Source organism: Amphiprion ocellaris, chromosome 1 (assembly GCF_022539595.1).
Source record: "Amphiprion ocellaris isolate individual 3 ecotype Okinawa chromosome 1, ASM2253959v1, whole genome shotgun sequence".
NCBI lineage: Eukaryota > Metazoa > Chordata > Actinopteri > Pomacentridae > Amphiprion > Amphiprion ocellaris.
Window position 1 is genome coordinate 12,801,018 of NC_072766.1, and position 18,278 is coordinate 12,819,295.

Below are 18,278 nucleotides of genomic sequence, written 5' to 3' on the forward strand. Positions count from 1 at the left end.
CATTTGTATGAGAAATAGAGATTATGTTTTCATTCGGTTGTGTTTGTGTGTTCAGAGTCTGGTCAGCCTATCTGTGGTAATGGACTAGTGGAAGCTGGAGAGCAGTGTGACTGTGGCTACAGCGATCAGTGTACGGACCCATGCTGCTATAGCGCCAACGAAGCAGAGGGCAAAAAGTGCAAACTTCAACCAGGCAAAATCTGCAGGTCAGATTGTCTACAGTATTGTAAATTTTGAATTACTGAGCAACAAACATTTCTCTTGAGAGCATTTATTTAACTTTTGAAGGCATATTTGTAATTCTTTTTATCCAGTCCCAGCCAAGGACCCTGTTGCTCAAAGGAATGCACTTTCAAGGGCGCTAATGACAGATGCAGAGTAGAGTCCGAGTGTGCCCAGGAGGGCCGCTGCAATGGAGCTACTGCTTTGTGTCCTACCTCAGCGCCAAAGGAAAACTTCACCTCTTGCCATGCAGAAACACAAGTTTGCCTCAATGGAGTATGCTAATATTCACTGGCCTCTGTTTCATGTGTGGTATGCCCATTTTGTCAGTTTGTCTTTTAGGTATTGTTTGGAAACATTTTTTCTGCTATCTGCTAGGTCTGCTCTGGTTCCATTTGTGAGAAGTATGGTCTGGAGGTATGCACCTGTGCCAGCCAAGATGGCAAAGATGAGGCAGCTGAGCTTTGCCACGTGTGCTGCATGGAGAAAAGTGAGTACCGGGCTTGTAAACTATCAGATTAGTTTCACTTTTTGTTGCTTCTTCTGTCCGTGGGAGCAGATCTTGAGAATAGGAAGTTACTGTCAGTATTTCAGAGGTTTCTTCTTTCCTCAGTGAGCCCCAGCACTTGTAGCAGCACAGGATCAGAGAAATGGGCCAGATTCTTCAACAAGAAGACCACTACGCTGCAGCCTGGCTCACCCTGTAATGACTTTAAGGGATACTGTGATGTGTTCATGAGGTGTCGTCTGGTGGACGCAGACGGGCCTCTGGCAAGGCTAAAGAAAGCCATCTTCAATGCAGAACTCTATGAGAATATTGCTGAGTGGATAGTGGTGAGTGTCAGTATAGATATGTGGAGCAACTGTCTGGTTTGGCCAAGAATAAACATCTTTTATCACAATCACACAAATACAGTTGTGCTCATATGTTTACATAGCCTGGCAGAATTTGTAAAATATGTACCATTCTTTAATTAAAACATGAATGATCAGAGCAAATACAATTGTCATCTGTATTTAAACATTCTTGACTACATTCTCTGTTATTCAGGCTCACTGGTGGGCAGTGCTGTTGATGGGCATTGCTCTTATAATGCTAATGGCTGGTTTCATCAAGATCTGCAGCGTCCATACCCCCAGCAGCAATCCCAAACTTCCTCCACCAAAGCCACTGCCAGGTATAGTACATTTAATACCTCCAAAAATATGTTAACCCTCTAAATACCAAGCAATTTCTTACCAGATTTTTGTTCCTGTCACATTTTTACTCATTGTGGGCTTGTTTCTCAGTGCAATATAAAGTCCTGCACCTCCATGGCTAACAGTAGAGAGAACTCATAAATATTTTCTGTGCAATGTAACAATACAGTGCCCTCCAAATGTATGGCAGCAGAACAGTGACATTTGACTTTATTACTAGTATACTTGTGAAGGATGCTCTATATGTTTTTATTGTATGTTCCTAAGCTTGAGTGCAGGTGTAGATGAAACAACAGATGAATATGCATGGCTAGATAGATGCTAGAACAATTGTTTTATCATGATATTTAATCATGTTCTTACATGTGTTGGTCTCATTTTCTGCTCTGGGTAAAAAAAAAGTGAGTACCATTAGTTTGTAGCTTTCATTGTGTTTTTTTTTTTTTTTTTAAACTTACTGAGATCTCAATCTTGTATAGGTACACTGAAAAGGAGAAGACAACAACATGCAAACCAACAGCCACAGGGCCAGCGCCAGCCCCGTCAGTACAGAGAGAACTATCAAATGGGACAGATGAGACGCTGAGACGCTGGTCTGCTCTTTGCCTTGGTTCTTCTTAGTGCCTACAATGGGAGCACTTCACTCCAAAGAGTTACCTTTACCACATATTGCAAAATTCAAAGAACTTGCAGCTGAAACAACTTTAATGGACAAAGCCCGAAGTTTTGGGGGGGCTAACAAACTCACTCGGCACCTCTGCTCTGAGAGCCAGATTAGCAGTGGTTCACATAGCTTTTATAGGAAACAAATAATTTTTCCAGGGAGGGACAGGGGGAGAAATTCACTGATCTCTGTTATGTGGTCTTAGTCTTACCATTTTTCTTTTTTATTGCTTCCTCATCAGAGTGGAGGAGAGAGAAGCAGCTTTGTTCGAGTTGCCTTCCTCTGTCCTCCATCTGTGCAACCTTTTTTTCTTTCCTGCCCTTCCTCTCTGAAATGCTGCCATCATCAGCACGATAGCAGGACTGCAAGTCACATGAGTTTTTGCTGCCAATCAAAAACAGCATTGAGACGTGTTGAAAGAAAACTTGTTTTTTTGCCAATGTGGTTAGATTGTTTTAAATCAAAGCACCATCAAAAACTGAAGCTTTTTTCATTTCTTCATGTTCTTTCTGTTTGCAATTGTACATACGATGCAGTAGTGTTTTTTTCTGTTTCAAATGAAATTGATTTCCTGCATAATGAAGATAATTTACTGTTTTAATTCACTTTCTCAGGATCACTAAAACAACAGCAAACAAGAGTAAAAGATGGCTGCATGCGTGTTCAGGGTAAGGTCCCTCCTGAGGCGATGTATGTGACAGGTTGTATGAACAGAATGTAGACACGTGAGCCTAATAACAATATAGTGTCAACTGTTATGGGATGGAGGGAGGAGTTAATTTGATATGTTTCTTGTTGTGAAATGGTTTTGCAGTTGCGTTTACATAAAGATATATAGTGTGGGGCTGAAATACGTGGTGAGAAAATAGCTTTTTTTATCAACCTGATTGTATCACACTTTTATTCTGTCCTTGCTGTCTTTTTTTTCCCTAACTTGTTGCTTTAGCACGGATCTGTGACAATTTGTCAAACAACCACTTTTTGCGTGACTTTACATTCAGGATGAGAACAGTGAAAACAATGCAAGGAGAATGTGTTAAAACAAAACCGCGGACAAAGAAGCTGACATATATAACAGACAAGCGGTGATTGTCCTGTCTGCATTTTCACTCGATGTGATTTATCCACCTTTTCCTCGCAGTTGTTTAAGACAAAATCAACCCACCCAAAAGCATCTAAGCCTCTGTAGCCAGTTAAGGAGGTAGCCTGTCTGGTTGAAATATGATTGTGGATTTTGCTTTTATTGATTTTAATTGCAGTTCAGGTTATTTGTTACATTTGTTTTACGCGAGAATCACTTGGGGGTGGGTGGGGAAACTAGAGATTCTAATTTTATTGTTGCTTTGTTTGCTGCTGTTAACGAACCTTTTTATCAGAGCGAACAATCGCTATGTGTCAGCCATCCGCTACTGTTCTTTTCTTCCTACTGATTGAGGTTTTCTCAAGGAAACTTTGTTGCTCTCTTGGTTTGTGTAATTGCGTTAGAAATGTGCCTACTCAGAGCAGCGTAACTAAAAGTTGGTGTACTGATGTCAGTGATATTTACCAAGGCTGGAATATTGCATGAGGTGGCAGTTTAGCAAGTTTTTGTGGCTGATGTGGCTTCGGGCATGGCAGTACATGATAATTATAGGAAATGTATGATTACTGATACATGTTCTATATCACCTAACAGGCGTATTTAGATTATTATATTCCAACTGAATTTAGTAATTGCTATTTTCTCTTTAAAGATATATTACAGCTCTAATTTGGTTTTACTTGAGTGGTCTTCAGCCATGGCAAATATAAGTTAATGTCACTGACAGATGGATAAAAGTGCACAAGCAGAGTTACTAGCAAAGTATAGAAATGTCTATCCATAATTCCTTGACGTTATTTTAGGAGGGAGCATCTCACGAAGACACCCTCACCCTGGCAAAAGAGTTGCACCGAGCCCAGCTGCAGCTCAGTGTTTTCTGTGCGAGGTGCCAGGATGGTGCATTATTGATCAGATAGATTCTATGCAGAGTATCACAGAGATCAGCAGCGAACAAGTTGGCCTCTTCACAGAGAAATGCCTTCAGTGTGTTCTCCTGAATGAGTACATGGAAAACTTCATTTGTGTTTCCGTGACATAATAGTTACTCGTGTCCATGTGCTACTTGCAAAGTTTCTGAAAAAAAAATTGCAGTTTTTTTGTTGCTTCTTGTACTGATTCTGTCTTTTTGGTGCTACTGGTAGTGCTTTTTCTTGGGTCAGCACTTAAAGTATATTTTTCATTATCAAATTTTATTGCTTCTGTGTGTGTGCGTGCAAGTGTGTGTGTGAAAGAGCTGCTTTGCTGAATCATTCTCATCTCTTATTTGTTGATATTATATGATGTGGGTAATACTGGGTGATGGGGCTTCATACTCTGGGATTTTTTTTTTCTTTTGTTCACATGTGATGCTTTGATGTTGAGAAAATGTGCACTGGAACGTAAGCGATATAAACTGAGAATCCAAAATAGTCTAGATTCTGTACTACTGTCTGATTTAATGTCTCGTGTTTTGTACAGTGTCTTTTTGTTTGTATTTGCTTTTTTTGTTCTGTTTCTCCATTCTGCTTATTTTGAAAATTTTACTAAATTTGCAAAGGTATTGTGCAAAAATATAATTTCTTTTGAACTACTTGAAATGCATTAATAAACCAGAATTGATCAAATGTTTGTTTTTACCTGCTGTCCATAGCATCGAAAGGTGAAACCATGGTAGGGATGGTTGGCCAGAGGGTGGCGCTGTTGTGAAAAGACTGAACTGCCAGGATGGCCTAACATAATTTTTTGGATCTTTTTGTCTTCCCTTTGTAACTGTGTTCTCTGGTGCCACCACCTGGTTAATACTTGCACTTATTTGGGTTTCTTTCCAATTTCTGTGTTTATTGTTGCAATTTGACAGAACCTGACAGCTGCATTTTCATTCAGCCACAGTATTTGGATATTTTAGGGTGAATCATTTTGTCAGTTTATGGATGAGAAATGTATGAACATCATTGCCTTTGTCGAAAAAAAAATCAAAGCACAATACAGAATAGAAAAGAACAGAGTATTTTTATTGCTCTGGTGTGAGACTGATCAAAAAGTGAATTTATATCATGTTATTGACATTAGTAATGTAGGTTTTTAAATGCTGACATTGGTCGTTTTACGCACATTTTTTTTAAAAAAAGCAAGCTTAAGAATTAATGTTATTGAAGGGAACTTTAGACTTTGTTTTCATTGCCTCAATATTTAAGTTGGCAAGCTTTCAGCTCTCTAAACATTCAGCTGTAGAAAGAAATGTGGACCTGGGCTGGCGCTTTGAGCAATAGTGTTGCTATGCTGAGAGAATTCACATGCAAAACATAACTTATTAACAATTTTATCACATAATTGAACACATTTCTGTAAATTGTAAACACAGTTTACAATTTCTTTCTTCCTTTCTAGCTTCATTGTCTCAGGATTCAATTCTCCTATTCAGGGCATCTGTCAGACAATTAATGATTTCTAATTTACTCCCTAAATCTGCACAGCCTCACCATGACCTGTGAGAATTGTATCCAGTTGTGATCTTCCAGATGTTTCATCAGAGATCTTCAGTCTGTTGAACAGATTCTGCAACTCTCGCAAGTCCGTCAGTTGTGCTTTCTCCTGCGCTGTTTTGGTATGTCTTCTTTACAACGCACAAACACTTTGTCTTGAGACACTTCAATCTGCTGTCCGTCGTCTGTCATGGCACAAAAAGACGTCCTAGAAAACAGAAACAGTGTTGTTGACAGGGTAAACGCAGTCCGATAAATGATTCAGATCCTGTGTTTAGAAACCCTCCACTAGATGGCATTAACAGTCTGTGAAGGTGGAGATGTGGACGGTTTCCTGTAGTGGGACACTGCAGGATGTTATTGAATCTGGCAGGAGCAGCATATCAGCAGAATGGCAAAGTTTGCAACATGTGACAGCCACCTTTAATGTGTTTAGTTTTATTCATGTAGTAATAACATTCTCGTGCTAATAATGCTACTCCACTTTTAACTCAGTTGCTCAGATGCCCACCTGCCTTGCAGTATAATGCATTTACGAGTTTATTTTAAGGACAACTTTGAAGTACTTGCACTGTACTTTGCTATTTACATTCTACTCCACCACATATCACAGTTAATCACTTTTACTCCATGTTTTTTTTTTCAGTCACATCTTTAACAAGTGTCTCTTCAAAGTCTCAAACTGTATCTATTTCAGAAGATGGATGTAGTGTTGCTTTTCTTTTAAAGTCACACGACTGGATAAATTAGGCCAAAAAGCTGAAAACATGTGGAACATGTTACGATACGTTGTCTAGAAGTTGTGCAAAGCGGCTACGAAGCATTTTGACTACTTTTTATACCTCAACTTGTTGCTAATGTTTGAGACTTTAACTCGACTGACTGCCTTGTAACAACAAGCTTTACCTTTCCTGTGTCTCGCCTGCTTTGACGCTGATTCTGCCCACAGTCAGCAGTGGTTTCGTCTCCTTGCCGCCCCAAGGAATGATGGTCTGCACCCGGTTCCACACATTCTTCCACAGAGCCAGTCCCTCCCAGTGCAACTTCACCAACATCAGGTCGCCCAAGTCTTTGTCCAGGGTGATGAGGAAGGGGAAGGTTGTGTTGCCTGAAATCTTTTCATTGCTTTTGGAGAGTTTGAAAAGGAAGAGACAAAAACAAGACAGATCAGAGTTGGAACAAACTGCACATTTTTCCATTACTAAGCAACAACCTGCTACTACTAAAGCAGGACAGCAGATGAGATTTCCTCTGCTCGCTCTGGATCGCCTGAGGCCCTTTGATACACAGAATATGAAGGATAACACAGTTGTCAGGGAATGGTGTCTTGTTTAAATTATTCATTCCATCAGCCCCATTTATAGTTTTCTTTCATGCAGTAGCTCCAGTTGTTTCCATGTGTGTCAGCTGCTCTCCTTAACTTGCTTTCTTTTTTTTTTATAGAGTGGGAAGCCCAGCTGCATTTTGCATGTGACTGAGTGTAGTTGTGATGTGAGCCTGATGGGGGGTGGGACAGCTCTACTAAGTACTCACAAGGTGATGACGACGTCTCCACTCTCCTCCTTTGTTCCTGTGAGAGCGACGGTCAGGGTGGGATCAATGTTCTCCACCTGATTGATGAACTGGATCCTGAACTGGTAATGATAGACTGTAGAGGGGTGAAAGTGCATCATTTTAGTTTGAGGTAGAATAAGATGGAAATACAAATAGCTCACAGCTACAGTTTGCAGGTTTGGTGTGCTGGGGTTAAGTTCGGAGTCATGAATCGAAGTTTTGTTTGTTTTTGGATACTACCACTTGGTACACCACAGTCTGGAATAATCTAATTCTATATATAAGCTTTAAAGGATAATGCCAATTGAGTTTGATATTTTTGTAATTGTCTGCCAATTCTCTGAAAATACAACAATATATTTGTTTTTCTACCCTGTTTTGGAACCTGGTTCTAAAGTAGTTTGTCCCTCTACTAAAGATGCAAACTTTATTTATATTAATATTATAGTTTTCATAAACCTCTGTCATGTCCTGAAACAGTTGAGAACTGTAGTTTTTGGCAAGTATTACTTAAACAGAGGAAGGTATTGCTTTTATCAGGAACTATTTAGAGCAGGGGAATAATATTCATTTGGTGTTCAAGTGAGCATTAATAACAGCAGGACAGTATGTGCAGAATGGAATCAATATGTCATTTTTTTGTTTAAATGTTTTACTTAAATATGTCATCCTTCCTTCTCACTGTATCTGTACAGTATTTATAGAAAGATATGCAGCAGTGTTGGTCTATGAAGTGAGAACATAATGACTAGAGATGTATAGATGTGTGTTAAGGCTGTTTAGTTGGACGTCTACATACGTTTGTAAGGCATCCGAGATCGTGTTTTCAGGTAGAGCCTCTTGCTGGTGACAGTGCGGACCTTCTTTATGTCGTAGCCCAGTGTGTTGCAGCGATTCTTCCTACAGTCCAGACAGACTCCTTTGACAAAAGCGTTGTTGTCGCTGCACCTGTAGGCCATGCTCTGCTTGTCCTTGTTGAGCAGGGAGTCAATGAATAGATGGACCGACCGTTCATGAGCGCATTTCACTGTTTGCTCAAAACCTAGAAGAAGCAATAAAAAAATGTGGAGGAAATTTAAAATTTTTAAAGACAGTATTGATTTTTTTTCTTTACTTTGATCTTGGGTTCAACAGATCACGGAGCAGCTTAATCACAGTGTCTGACCATTATTTGTGGATTGAGTTCATTATCATCAAATCCTGATGTCTACCAGCCCGTTCCTCTGTCACATCTCCTGAAAGTGTCTCATTATATCTGATTCTGGTCCTCTCTGAAGGCCTTTTCTCTGTGTAGACTCGTGTAGCCTGGAGGCAGCTCAGCTCAGAGGGACGGACACAGTGGAGGATGGCACATGTTGCTAATTAACTCGTGACGATGACAGATACTTTAATGTGGTTCTCGCTGTCATATTCTGTGGATGTGTTTTGGATTGAGAAGCACCATCGGTCCCAGAGCCACTTCTGTCGGACTGGAGGGAATTAAATACGGCTTGAACACAGAATGAGAAACTGTCAACAAGCACAAGATGAATTGGCGCCCCAAGACATGGTTTCTAAACCAGTGTTTTGAGGTGGCAAGACCAATTAGGAAAAAAAATGTTATGATATGGTGCACACAAAGAGGCAAACCAGTAATCCTTTAAGCAGCAGAACAGACTGCTCTGATAGGAGATGGGCTCTAAATGGCTCACTGAGGTTCCAGAAAGTTGAATGGCATGTCTGTTCAGGCAGGGAAACAATCATCACCGGGACCTTAAAAACACAGAATGAGCTTTGGAATTTCTGAAAAAAAAATTCTAGATGTATTTTACCCTTGTTTGGAAATGGATTACAATCCTAAAACGCCACCTGTGTAGTAAAATTACACATTTAGATTTTTTTTAGCTGGAAAATAATCCCTTCCTGCCTAAAAATAACTTAGATGTACCTTTACACCATGTCTTCTTTCAGACTGTCCTCAAACACTTTAAACAATGGCAAGTTATAATATTTGAGCAGTTCATCCATATATGTATGATTTGAAAACTGCCTCTGAATAAGAATATTGAAAGCTCCACTCTACAAGCTGACAGGATTGGTTCCACAGGTTTGTTACATAAGAAATCCAGAAAGTCTGAATCCATATTTTTGAGACTGACATCAATACACTGCAGTTTCAGGGTGCAAAGGTTTGGTCATTGTGTTGATCACTAATTTTACTTACTAATTTCTCTTACTGCATGTAAAAAATGGCATCTTTATATGCCAGATATGGACATGATAACAACATAAAAAAACTTGTCTTTTTCAGAAGAAGGTTTTGAAATCTTCTGTACATGAGCAGTCAAAAGTTTGGACGCACCTTCTCATTCAATGCTTTTTATTTATTTGTATTATTTTCTATATTGTAGATTAGTAGTGAAGATTCACACTTTTTTTTTGTTTACAACATAATTCCATATGTATTCTTTTATAGTTTTGATGTCTTCAGTACTAATCTACAACGTATAAAATAATTAAATAAAAACCACTGAATGAGAAGGTGTGTCCAAACGTTTGACTGGTCATGTATGTTTTATTGCATCTGATCCTGTGTTCTGCAGGAGGCACTTTAGTAAAACCAGAACTGGTTTCCAGAGGCTGAATCCTTATAGTTTTGATACCATCTGATCTTTCTGATGCCAATATCAAGCTAAAATGTTCACTTTCCACACATTTTCTCCAGTTTGTACAAAGCAAAATTTCAAAAACCAAGAATTGAAATGAACTTTTATTCATAGTCTAACCTCTTGATTTTACAGATTGCAGGACCTTTTTTATTTTAAAGACACTTTAATTTCATGGTCCCTACAAGACCGTATTATAATAAGTACAAACAGTTTAGCATATTTTTGTTGTAATCTTTTAAAGTGTTGTTGTGTGTTATTTATCTTACCGAGGAGCCCATACTCGGTTATGTGCTCGTAAATGTTTTGCAGGTCACACCCTGGCTGGAAGTCTCCTCCGTTGGGATAGAAGTCAAAATGTGCTACAGCTTGCTTGATGCCCACACTGAGGCCCATACGTTCATGGGTGAAGGTGTGGATGGCGTCTACGAATTCAGCATCATCAGGAGACAATCTGTCGGTGGGAGACATGCCCTCAAACAGCGGCCCTGCTGGATCCAGACCTGGACAGACACAAAGTGCAATCAAGATTCTGGCTGTTTTGGAATACAGAATAAATACGGTAATTATTCAAGGTATGCATTTGCAAATTATGTTTATACTGACCCATGAATTTGACACGCCAGATGAAAGACAACACAATTATTCCATTTAAATTATGGAAAAACTCACCAGTTATTCTTCCAATCTTCTCTGAACCTTCCAAATAGCTTCCAGCAAATCCAGAGATGTGGGCACCGAGGCTGTAGCCAATCAAATGAACCTTTTTAACTGGGTACTGATACTGTTCCTGTTGGGGATTTATGACAGTTTAAATGTAATACATGCATGGTGGTTTGTAGTTTTTCTTCTGTATGAAAATCAACCTATTGCATGCAGGAAAATAAACTGGCCTTTGGTAGAGAAACTTCCTCTGACCTGAAGTGTCTGCAGCAGGTGACTTATGTCTTTCCCAACAGTGCGGGTGCTCTGTACGGCTATGGGGTAATGCTGGTGAGCCAGTGACAGCCAGTCGGTGAGCACCACATTTACAGAAACTAGATTTGTCTTCAGAGCTGAAGCCAACCTGAGCACCCAGCTCTCCAACATGCCGTCCACCTTGAGGGGAACAAGTCTGATGGTTAGTGGCAAGCTGTACACAGTACTACTGGAATTATAATGATTCAAACTTCACCCAGTTTTACTAAAAATGTAAAACAAAAACGTCATTAATGTTTGGTTTTACTATATTTCTGCAGACATTTTCAGTCTGCCTCCATGTGCCCACTTAATGGTTTCTTATTTCAGTGTATTTCTGGGCTTTTGAACATGTTTCCTTCCCTGTAGTCAAGTTCCATGTTTTGTATCCAGTGGCTCAAGTCAGTGAAGTGTAAAGAAGGCGGGAGTTGACCTTACCGACCACCCGTGAGTGATGATGATGAGGGGATTACTGCTGTTGAAACCGCAGGAGGTGAGAGTGTGCAGCTGCAGAGGGTCCAATGTGCAGGTGTCCTCACCTCCCAAAAACAGGCTGAAGGCTGAACTGCTGACATATGGCTCTTTCACCCTCAGGACAATCCTCTGCTCTATGTCCGCTACACCTTGGAAATCAAACAGCAGAGGAGTTATCTGTTTGTTCTTCCTGATTGCTTTGCCGAACAGAACATGTCGAGGTACTGCACATGTTTACTCTGAGGTGAATAATTACAAAATAATGCCTGGCAATTCACTTCAGAGTCAGACAACATGTTGTAATGTAGCGGTGATACAATTATCTGACAGGAAATTAGGAGAAATCAGAACAGTCAGTTCCTCTTGAGGCCCGTTTGAACCGTAGACAGACTAATGCCCATTCAGAAGCACTTTGCTGTGTGTCCAGGTCATGCAGACCTGTTTTGCGGATGCACACAGATCACAAAGTTCCATCAACTGAATCTCTGCCAGACTGTTCTTATAATTTACTATAAAAGCTCCTCCTCCCTCAATATGTTTCAAACCACAAATGTCACTGATCCAAAGAGATGTGTCATTATATCTCCTTTGTGGTTTGTAATTATTCGGCATATTTATTATTCTTCAGTGGTAATGTTAATAATGCCAAAACCCCGGCGCCTAAACACCCAGTGATACAGTTTCCTTCAGATGGTTGCTGACACGATAAAAACTCATTTGCAGTCGAAGTAACAAAAGTAATCATCTTCCGTCCTCCATCCCTCTGCTTATTAAATCCCACATTTTCTCTGCTGTATCTCTCCACTGTGATGACGTTTTATCCACATGAACATGGAAAGCAATTAAAAACAGTCTGAGTCATTAGTAACAGAGCACAAACACTGTAAATCAAAAATTAGTAGCGGCTGAGTGTACGAATCGTTCAGTGTAATTAGCACAGCTCTGTTTTGGCATGAATGCAGTGTTTGCATGTTGATGCAGTGACTGAAGAGCTGCTCTCTGTAGCTCTATTCAAATCAGGCTCCATATGACTCTTGATTTAGGGAAAATGTATTACTTAATGGGATGTGAAATTTGTACCCACAGTTGAAGGTTCAACAGTAAAAAATGGAGAAAACTTTAAAGAAAATATATTAAACTAACTAGTTATTACATCTTGACACAGATGGTGATGTCAAAGACGGTTTTCAATATGGAAACCAACAATTAGCGCCTTTAAATATTGGAGGCTGCAGAGAGAACAGTGTGGTTTTGAGCCACTAAAATGAGTTCTAACACAAAAGTGTTCAGGAAAGATCTGATAAACTGTTTGACATTCTCAATCAATGGCTTTCTGTTGAGTCATAGGATATTAAATTCAAATAAAGCATTTTGCTGTTCAGTGGATTTCAAACAAACATTCGATTAATTGTTTTGTACACAGCAGGAGACCTGCACTGTGCAGCTTAATTAAAGGAAACCTCTGGAAACACATGTGGTGCATCTGAGCTTCATTCAAACCTCTGGAGGAAATCTAATGTTTAAAAAATTAAGTTTTATATTAATTATATCATTTATTGTGTCTAATATAGAAACTGACAGCATAATGTACACATATATCTAAGGTGCATTTTTAAAAATATATCTCAGCTATAATGACATCAATCCAATTGCTTTTAATCTATTAGTCAAATTCTCTACAAAATTAGAACCAAACTGTCACCTGTTTTCTGGGTTCACTGACTGATTTCATAGGTTTGCAGGATTTTCTTGCATCTCTCCATTTATTAAGGACACTAAACCAATGCAACAACTTTCTAATCAAACTCCTTTGGTCTTCATTTAATATTTTACTTACTTGCTCTTTCTCCTTTGATTTTCTTTCCTCCACTGAGGTGACATGTTAAGAGCAAACAGCACAAGATTTTAACCCCCAGCATGTCGTCACACAGGCTCTTTGGTAATTCCCTTGAAGCGGGTTTAAAATCTTTAGAGGAGGAAATGCAGGTAATGCAGATTTCAAAAGGTCAGATCCTTTTCAGAGGCTGTTTTAGAGACGCATCATTACTGTCCTGAGGGTCCAGATCATTTTACTATACTGTACAGAAGGAGAGGTGACACCAGCAGTAGTGGTTTATGGGTAAAGGGTATTTAGTCCTGTCCTGATTGGCTGGGAGTCGGGCCATATAGCTCGAACAGATTGTGAAAGAGCAGAGGCAGTCAGAGTGACTCAATTGTAGGAATGACCTTGGGTCTTTCGGTCAGGCTCCTATAAGGGCAACAAGTTCAGTTCTTTATGCAATTTTTAAAATATATATATAGCTACCTGTTTCAGTTTCAAATTTAGTTTGTGGACAAAACACGAATGAGTAAATCCTTCCAAGAACTTGATGTGGAATTTTCCCACATTGCTGTAACACTTGTTTGAACAGTTGGAAAGTAGTACTTCATGTGCCCAGTAGAGACTGAAAATAACTGGATTAAACACTGGCTCGGGAAATCAATCAATACTGCACACAGTACTTTAAAAAAACACACTTGGGACATTGGGTTGTTTTGATCTTGTGATGTTGGGTCATAACAACCCAATAAAGCAAATGTACTATATTGTTCTTCACTTTTAACTCAGTGATTTTAAGGTGCACACATTCACAGATGGCATTTTTAAGTTAAAGCATCCAGCCAAAATCAGTGATTTTACTGATGAATGAAATTTTCTCACCATGTTCTTGTTTGTGTTTGTAGTGGATGTCATGGCTTTAGAATAGGAGTTACTTGCGCAGGTTACATGAGTTGTTTCTGGACTATTTTCAAGTCTGAGTTTGTCTGACGTAAATCACGTATGTAAGCACATTAAACAAACAGGACAGACCGTCACACTGTGGTCATAGAGACCCCGACAGGGCACATGGATGCACGTCTGGGACTCACTAACTTACTGGAAGTTTAAGCATTTGAGTCAGACTGTATAATACTTTAATGTTTTGATGTCTGTCAGCTTGTTTTGATGGGGTTTTTTGCATGATAATGATTAGAAATCAGCTGAAATATTCTGCACATTACTGTGATTCAAATTTGTAGTATAGTTTGGAAAAAATGAGGAAATCTCCAATAGAGCTCTAAAACAGTGTCTCAAAGCAGTCCTGAATTATGCTGCATATGATTGATGTGTCAAATAGTCACTTTCAGGATATTGTAATGTCATTTAAGTCACTTCTGTTTCATATGACTTATGTGTTCTTGCAGCAGCTTCTGCAGTAAAGCGAATATTAATTATCCAGAGGCTTTAAATCCTTTTACAGCAGGATTTTTCAACCATGGAGGCTGTGAAATGGCTTATGATGAACGCAAATAAGGTTATTTACACACAGAGAGACTTACAGCTTCCATAGTTAAGGTTTCAGTGAGTGTTCTCCTCTGTTTGAAGCATTAAACAGAACTAACATAACACTTCAAACTGTAAACATGTTTTTAAAGTTATCATTTCATTCCAGCAGCAAAAGAGTCAAACCCACAGTTTGTCCACTGTGTGATGTCATATCTCCCGGTGGGCAGCTATGAACAGCAAACACGATGACCTTTTCCAGGTAGTGTGTGTGTGTGTGTGTGTGTGTGTGCGTGTGTGTGTGTGTGTGTGTGTGTGTGTGTGTGTGTGTGTGTGTGTGTGTGTGTGTGTGTGTGTGTGTGTGTGTGTGTGTGTTTGGGTGTATTTGTTTGTGTTTCTGGGCACAGTGTTTCTGCAGTCAATGATTGCCTTTATGAACAAATATACACAAAAACTACAGCATATCTAACTGGATTTAAAAAAAAAGGAGTTGAGAAAAAGGATGAATCAAGGCTTCCATGAAGATAGAAATACACACTAACTGCAGATCAGGACTTTTACATAAGCAGGAGATTCGTGTACAGTAGCTCGTGTGGTTGGTTGTAATGTAAAGAGGATGCTCTCAGGGGAAGAGCTCTGAAACCACTGAACCGCAGAACACTCTTCATCTATTCTCTATGAAGTTATATAACGCTGCTCGCTTGTCTTCTTTTAATTGTTAATGTGTTTCTGCTGTACTTGCTGCTTGTATTGATGGCTGATGGATATTGATTGATTTTCTGTAGTGATTTACTGACACTGAGCAAAGATTTTACTCGTAAAATGAATACCTGCACTTGGTATGGAACAGCCTGCTTGTGTGTGTTTGAGTATCTTTGTGAGGACTATATTGGTTCAGTTTTGGTTGGTCCTCAATTCCTGACACCTTTAAAGAACTGTTTGAGGGCTAAGTCACAGTTGAGGTTGGAGATTTGGGAATGATTTATGTCAGTTAGGCTCTAAAATATCTGAGAGTAAGACAACAAACAACAGATTTACAGGCGGGCGAAACGATGAGCTTCAAGAATTCTCAAACAAAATATGGTTGAGAAAAGAGTTGAAGATTTGCTTGTCCTTAGGCATGAAATGGCTCAAAGCAGTGTGATCTGTTTTCACTATTTGTGTTTGTAAGTTTGTGTTATATGGTAGTGGCTTGTTACAACCCCGGCTCGGTGGGGAAGGGAAGCAACATAAACCGTTGTAGTTGGTAAAAATCTAATTATTTATTATAGAAAAGTTTGAACAAAAATGTGCAAGACATTATACAAATGAGGCAAAACTAAGGAAGAGGGCTGGTGGGTGCTGCTCAAATTAAAGAAAACAGCAAAACACAAGAGGAGTTCTCATAAGGAGAACTTAACACTACACTACAATACACTACAATACAGTCGCTGTGGACAAAAGAAAAAAGTAAACAAAAAGGCTCACTACCTAGGAACTGGCACAAAACAAAACTACATGGGAGTCAGCACCCCTAATCCTGGTGAAAACTAGACAAAAGAAAACTACCTGTAATTAAATGAAATGTTGCTGTATCAGTTTTTAACACTAATCCTGGCCCAATTCCTACCACACAGTCTATCTTGCCTCAACCACACAGAAACACAGAATGACACGCTAGAAGTCAGCTGCCTCGTTCAGTTGAACTGCCAACGCTTTTAAAAGAGTTGCCAGTTTTCGGTTGGTCAGCCTGGTGAGCGCCGCACCAATCACTGGACTCCTGGTTGCAGTCACGCCTCTGCCGTCGTGGTCCAACCAGGGAGTGGGGATCACACAGCGCTATTTGCATAGCCACAATATATAGTTAAAACACACACACAGGGTAGGAGGCGCTGGCCGTAACATGGCTGTGTCTTTGTTTTTTGTTATTTTTCTTTTTAGATAGCATTAGCAATTAGCAGTTCGCAATTGATACTTACATATTGAATATATCTGGCCTCCTTTGCAGATGTTGCATTTTAAAATATTGTTTTGTTATATATGTGCAGTTGACTTTATTATTTAATGTTAATATTTATTTCTTATTGCTTGTTGTTGTGCACCATATATTTTCGTCGTGCCATGTATGATGACAATAAAGCCAGTCTATTCTATTCTCTTCTATTCTATTCTATAGTCTCTGTCTGGTGAGCTTGGCTGAAGTAGGACAGTATTTTTAGCAATTAACCGATAGCATTAGCATGTAGCACTAGCAAGTTTGGTGAGCTGGCTTGTATAGTTTCTTTGTCACTTTTTAGCAGTTGGCACTAGCTGACTGTTAGCATCAGCACTGGTCTACCTGGAGCGTCTCCTAAACGGGCCTGGGCCAGTTGAACGTAGCAGCGCTGTTTGGATTGTGTAGGAGCAGTCTCAACTGGCACTAGAGGGGATGAATCTGGGACATCAGAGTTCACCGCCTAGCCTCCTGGAGGTGTTGTGGGACTAAATAGGCGAAACACCGTTGAAGGGAGGTTTCCACCTGATGAACCCCAGAGATGTGTTAGGAATCACTGCTCACTGGTGTGTATAGTGATGGGTCAGGGATCCTAGGTCCCAGGGGCGGATCTACTGGGGTGGCATAGGGTGGCAACTGCCACCCCTAGAAGATTCCTTGCCACCCCAGTTCCGAACGATCTAATTCAAAAATATGTATATGAAAGGTTGTGGCCGGCCGTAAAGAGCGAAAGTCCAGGAAAGACGAATAACGAGTGAAACTCCGATGTCCGAGTGCTTTCGAATGCACCATGTGACGTCACGTCCTGTACAGTCTGTGCTGCTACAGATATGGGGTGACACGCCCCCCTGAGGGGGCTGCTCTTAGACCTCACTCATGTGGATGACAGCTGGACTTCGGTGTGGCCGGCATAACGTGACAGTAAGACGCTAGTTAGACTGGGTTAGACTACATGGTAATATAACTGTTCACAATGTATTAAATGCTAATTGTGTCTAAATTTACATAAAGTGTTTGCTTGCGAGACGAGCCACGGTTTCCAGTGAGCCTGGGCCTTGCTAATTTTTTACTTATGTAGCTAGCTAATGTTAGAGAACAGTCACAGAAGGATGGTGGGGGATCGTCTGTGGAAGTTTTTCTTTTTTTTTTTGGATAATTACAACCTGTGGTTCTGACAGCAGACTGTAAGTCAAAAGAAATGACACATTCACTAAGACTTTAAATGACATTAAAGTGTAACCAAACCTCCAGTCACACCAGGTTTTCATGCACTGTTTGAAAACTACATCCTCCTTGTTTAATGCTGTTTTATTCTAATTTTGGTGTCACGGTCATAATAACACCAACATTGATGTGTTTCATCATAGTACAGTCATATCATTTACTTCACAGCTGAAAAAAGTTTACATGTAAAGTATCTCTTTAAAGGTTTAAATTGTACACATCAGATTGTATCATAGTTAATAATGAAAATTATCAAAGGAAAAAACATAATTCAGTCAGTGTGATTCTTGCAGGAGACAGTAAAGAATGAAGAGGAAGGAACCACCAGCAGCTTTTCCCAGCCTAAAAGAAGAGAGGAGGAAGAGCGTCCCAGAGAGGAGATGGAGGAGGAAGAGTTCAGAGAGAGAGAAAGAAATGAAGGCATGGAGAGCTCAGACAGTGAAAGGTAAATCAGAGACCATCTCTGGTCCAGCTGGTCCACATGCTATGAATATTGCTTTAGTATAATATATGTGAGTA

The 18,278-nt window shown here is 39.8% G+C and overlaps 2 protein-coding genes across 2 annotated transcripts in view; one reads left to right on the forward strand and one right to left on the reverse strand.

Moving 5' to 3' along the window:
• Nucleotides 1-4,771, forward strand: part of adam10a (ADAM metallopeptidase domain 10a) — a 30,700-nt gene extending 25,929 nt beyond the window's left edge. The window contains exons 11-16 of the mRNA XM_023283908.3: nucleotides 56-206; nucleotides 315-498; nucleotides 601-712; nucleotides 836-1,056; nucleotides 1,274-1,400; nucleotides 1,902-4,771. Of these exons, the coding sequence (XP_023139676.2) occupies nucleotides 56-206; nucleotides 315-498; nucleotides 601-712; nucleotides 836-1,056; nucleotides 1,274-1,400; nucleotides 1,902-2,008 (902 nt within the window). The 3' untranslated portion in view covers nucleotides 2,009-4,771. The remainder of the gene's footprint in view (nucleotides 1-55; nucleotides 207-314; nucleotides 499-600; nucleotides 713-835; nucleotides 1,057-1,273; nucleotides 1,401-1,901) is intronic.
• Nucleotides 4,772-5,137: 366 nt separating this feature from the next.
• On the reverse strand, nucleotides 5,138-13,352 carry lipca (lipase, hepatic a). The gene is made up of 9 exons (XM_023285208.3): nucleotides 13,097-13,352; nucleotides 11,224-11,408; nucleotides 10,747-10,926; nucleotides 10,501-10,618; nucleotides 10,098-10,331; nucleotides 7,983-8,225; nucleotides 7,163-7,277; nucleotides 6,536-6,754; nucleotides 5,138-5,837 (listed from the first exon to the last, which is right to left on the reverse strand). The coding sequence occupies exons 1-9, from the start codon at nucleotides 13,176-13,178 to the stop codon at nucleotides 5,723-5,725; spliced, it is 1,491 nt and encodes a 496-aa protein (XP_023140976.1). The 5' UTR covers nucleotides 13,179-13,352; the 3' UTR covers nucleotides 5,138-5,722.
• Nucleotides 13,353-18,278: the final 4,926 nt, after the last annotated feature.

Coding starts and splice junctions, on each gene's coding strand:
- lipca (XM_023285208.3), bottom strand. CDS start 13,178: ATGCTGGGGGTTAAAATCTTGTGCTGTTTGCTCTTAACATGTCACCTC. Junction 10,927..11,223: donor TCATCACTCACGGGTGGTCG/GTAAGGTCAACT, acceptor GTTCCCCTCAAG/GTGGACGGCATGTTGGAGAG. Junction 10,619..10,746: donor ACCTGCTGCAGACACTTCAG/GTCAGAGGAAGT, acceptor AATCCCCAACAG/GAACAGTATCAGTACCCAGT.